This window comes from Cryptotermes secundus, unplaced genomic scaffold, assembly GCF_002891405.2.
Source record: "Cryptotermes secundus unplaced genomic scaffold, Csec_1.0 scaffold2543, whole genome shotgun sequence".
NCBI lineage: Eukaryota > Metazoa > Arthropoda > Insecta > Blattodea > Kalotermitidae > Cryptotermes > Cryptotermes secundus.
Window position 1 is genome coordinate 18,602 of NW_019732877.1, and position 4,250 is coordinate 22,851.

A 4,250-nucleotide genomic window follows, 5' to 3' on the forward strand; every position below is an offset into this window, starting at 1 on the left:
CTTCGCTTGCGGATTTCTTATATTTTTCTTCTACTCTGAAGATGGAGGCGATACGTTCCTCCGAAACGTCGGTTAACACCACATATACGCGGTGCCAAATCCCAGAAGACTGCTTTCTTCATTGTCACCGCTGTGAAAGCCTCAAATCTTACAATCCTGAATGTGTCCAATAACTTCATACACGACGTTCGTCTTGCTGAGAGAGCTGATTCCATTAAGCGGAGTCCTTCAGATGCTACTAGTGGTTCAGGTAGTCGAGATTCACTAACTTTTATGTAACTCATATGTTCATTACCGTTTTCACAAAATCCTGCCACTGTTCCCTATCCTAAGTGAAATGAATCCAGTTCATAACTTCCAAACCTCTTTCTTAAGCATACGTTTTAATATTATTCTTCTGTATAGGCGAATGCCTTACAAGTGGTCTGTTACCCTCAGGATTTCCAACTCAAAATTTTCTATTCGTTTATAATATCCTCTATACGTACTACATGCCACGCCCATTCCATTCTCATTAATTTTGTCACCCTAAAAATATTTGGTGAAAGTACAAATTAACCCCACTCTGGGCATGCATGTACTCATATATCTGCGTCTTCTCTGTTTTCTTGTCGTCCTGCGTAGCTAGAGGCCATGCTTCGGGCTGATCCCCCATCCAAGGAGTCGTACCAACTGTCTGCATGACTAACATTTTTCAGATTAATTCTGAAATGAGAGTAGGTCAGAGGCCCCGGTCTGTGGGAGGAACAAGAAGTATAGCCGGGATAGCGCAGTCTGTATAGCGGCTGGCTACGGGCTGCATGACCGAGGGGTCGGAGTTCGNGTGTCGTCCTGTGTAGCTAGAGGCCATGCTTCGGGCTGATCCCCCATCCAAGGAGTTGTACCAACTGTCTGCATGACTAACATTTTTCAGATTAATTCTGAAGAGAGAATAGGTCAGAGGCCCCGGTCTGTCGGAGGAAGAAGAAGTATAGCCGGGATAGCGCAGTTGGTATAGCGGCTGGCTACGGGCTGCATGACCGAGGGGTCGGAGTTCGAATCTCGGTAGGGTGAAGAATATTCTTTTCTCCACGTCATCGAGACCGGCTCTGGGGCCCACTTAGCCTCCTATCCAATGAGTACCGCGGTAATTTACCTGGGGTTAAAGCGGCTGGGGCGTGAAACTGATCACTCACCTCCATTAATGCCGAAATTAAAAAGTGTGATGCTTCCTCATAAGTGTCCATGGCATAACAATTTTACCTTCTACCTTATTTTGGAATACACAGCACATTGACACCGGTGATTACAATATGTTGGCGGCTCCTCAAGAAGGGCTCAGCTCCATAAGTAAGTTGTTATATACGTCCATTTACTGTGGGAATGTTGTCATACCTGTATCCAGACAGATGCCCATAGTCCAGTATAAACCTCCGCAGCTCTACTGGCAGCTGGTGAGTCACTTCTCACTGTTCATTCGATGTAATTAGATGTAAATGTTGTAATTCCTCTAGACGAATAACAGAGTTTGTGGCTTGTATCCCGGCACACTGGCAAATCAAAATCTCACTTCACGTTTGTGTAACTACATCACGTTCCCGAGTTCATCATCTCGTAAAGTAACTACATTGTCTATTTAATGATGCTACACCTCTGCCTCGATTCATTTCCTTTTTTTAATCATGCTTCATCAGTCCTTTCCTCACATGCCATAAGAAAGTATTAATTTCAAACTTTATTTTAAGCTGTGAGTTTTGTGTTGAGCATCGAAATTACCAGCGGTTTCCTGAACTGAGAATCGTTTGTACAGATTCTTATAAACACTAGATGTATTGGTAACCACATTCATAAGACTGTTAATTGATAATATGTAAAAAATGTGCAGAGTCTCAAACGACAAGTTATCACGTTTCACAGAACACCACTTTCATTATAGTGTTTGTATGTGTTTAGTTATCCAGGTTTTCGGTTTAGTAATTGCTGCCTCTCCAAAGCACAACTTACATTACAGTGTTATCCTACCAATGGCCACTGGTCAACTGATGCACACATGGAAATCGTTCATTCGATTCGAGAGGTTGGGTGAAGAATTGACTTTGCTTCTTTTGAATAATATATGCGTCCTTCCAACCGAGCTTCCCCGCTCCCCTCGGTCACATAGCAGAACTTCGGTTATCATGTACACACTGGCCCACGCCGCTGTGAGTAGGCTTCGCTTCCCACACCGCCACGACGCTGCCGTCCCTGCTGGTCAGTTCGAGTGGACGTCTAGGCGAGGTGCGGGAACTTTACCGAGCGGGGCGTCGTTATTGGAAACCAGGTGGCAATCATGCGCACACGTGGGGAGGTATAACTCTTTTGTTTTTAAACAGTTTATGTTTATGTTTTCTTTGTTACTAGGCAACGAAATTGTAGGACTATGTACACATGAATTGCAACAGGGCTCTACTCTCATAAAAGACTTGTTAGGACCTTGCATGATGAGGAAGTGTCTTCCGCTAGCTCGACCTGTTTCACACGACCCTGCCATAGTTCCAGGAAATTCAACTTGCGCACCGTTCGGTTTCCAATTCTTGTGTCACTCTTGCTCTACTTCAGTAAATAATAATGCATTCATTCATTCATCAGTAATCTGTCAAGACGACAGGTCCACAGTCTCTTCCAAAACAGTTCCTCCACTTGATGCGATCTAGAGCTTTCTCCTTCAAATGAAAATATCCTCTTCTGTCCCCAAGGTCATCCAGCATCTTCTTACGTCTTCTGGTCACTTCTATCCGCCCCTCTATCTTTCCTTCAATCTATGCGTTCATTATATAAAAATAATAATTGGAATTAATTTTTCGCGGATCCCTTACGAGGTCTCTTGAAAGAACGTGGGCGGAATAAACAAGGCCACATCAAAATTAGAATGCATACAGCTCAGATTAAAGAAATAGGAAAAGAGCGTACAATGATAGTATTAATGCAGACTTGACAGGTATTCCTGTTTGCAAAATCTTTCCCCAGCAAGATTTATCAACAAAAATATTGTTCAGATTTGTTTCATTCGTGCGTGTTGCATGCTGACGCATCCTTCTTGAATTAATCGTTGAATGTATTGCATACGAATGATGCAACTGTTCACCATGTGTAAGTTTTGAGGTTTTTATGACGGCGATTTTAATATTGTGGTAGGCTGTGATACCGTGTGGATTTATGGGAAGATGCAGAGGTTTTGAGGGAATATTCTACCTCCATTTTCGCTTTGAAATATGTAGGTTCAGGCATAGGTTTTAAGTTACAATGATGATCGTCATGTGCCAAGTAGAAGGGGTGAAGAAGAAACGAACCCGGTCTTATCCAATGGAAAGAAAAGAACAAATTAACGGAGAAGTAGTCTAAAACAAGGAGATGCTTTATCGCCACTGCTTTTCAACTTTGCTTTAAACTATGCCATTAGGAAGGTCCAGGGAAACCAGGTGGGACTGAAATTAAATGGGACACATCAGCTGTTGGCCTATGCCAATGATGTGAATCTACTGGGTGATAATGTAGATACCATAAAGAAAAACACACAAACTTTAATTGACTCTGGTAAGGAGGTTGGTCTAGAAGTAAACACAGAGAAAACTAAGTAAATGTTGCTGTCTCGTCACCAAAATGCAGGGCAAAATCATGACATAAAGATAGGTAACACATGTTTTGAAAATGTGACATAGTTCAGATATTCAGGAACGACTATAAGAAAACGAATCCTCATTCAGGAGGAAATTAAGAGGAGACGGAACTCGCGTAATGTTCAGTAATGTACCATTCAGTTCAGAAATTTTGTCTTCTCGTCTGCAGTCAAAAAACATAAAAATTAGAATTTACAAAATTATAATTTTGCCTGTGGCTCTGTATGGGTGTGAAACTTGGTCTCTGACATTAAGGGAGGAACATAGACCGAGGGTGTTCGAGAAGAAGGTGTTGAGGAAAATATTTATGACCGAAGAGAGATGAAGCGAGGAGGCTGGAGAAAATTGCATAATAAGGAGCTTCATAACTTGTACTCTTCTCCAAGTATAATATAATTAGAACGATGAAGTCAAGGAGGATGATATGGGCAGGGTATGTAGCATGAATGAAGGCGAGGAGGAATGCGTAAGATATTGGTGGGAAAGCCAGAAGGAAGCCTCTAGGAAGACCAAGACGTAGGTGGGTGAACAATATTAAAATGGATGGGATAATGTTGATTCGAATGATGTGGCTCAGGATAGTGACGAATGGAGTGTTCTTTTGAACACGGTGCT

The 4,250-nt window shown here is 42.3% G+C and overlaps 1 protein-coding gene across 1 annotated transcript in view; it reads right to left on the minus strand.

Moving 5' to 3' along the window:
• The window catches only part of LOC111867843 (UMP-CMP kinase 1-like), a gene marked incomplete at its 3' end in the record, with an annotated part of 14,169 nt that extends 11,935 nt beyond the window's left edge, over nucleotides 1-2,234 (minus strand). Inside the window, exon 1 of the mRNA XM_023858038.2 lies at nucleotides 1,375-2,234. Within this exon, the coding sequence (XP_023713806.1) occupies nucleotides 1,375-1,396 (22 nt within the window). The remainder of the gene's footprint in view (nucleotides 1-1,374) is intronic.
• Nucleotides 2,235-4,250: the final 2,016 nt, after the last annotated feature.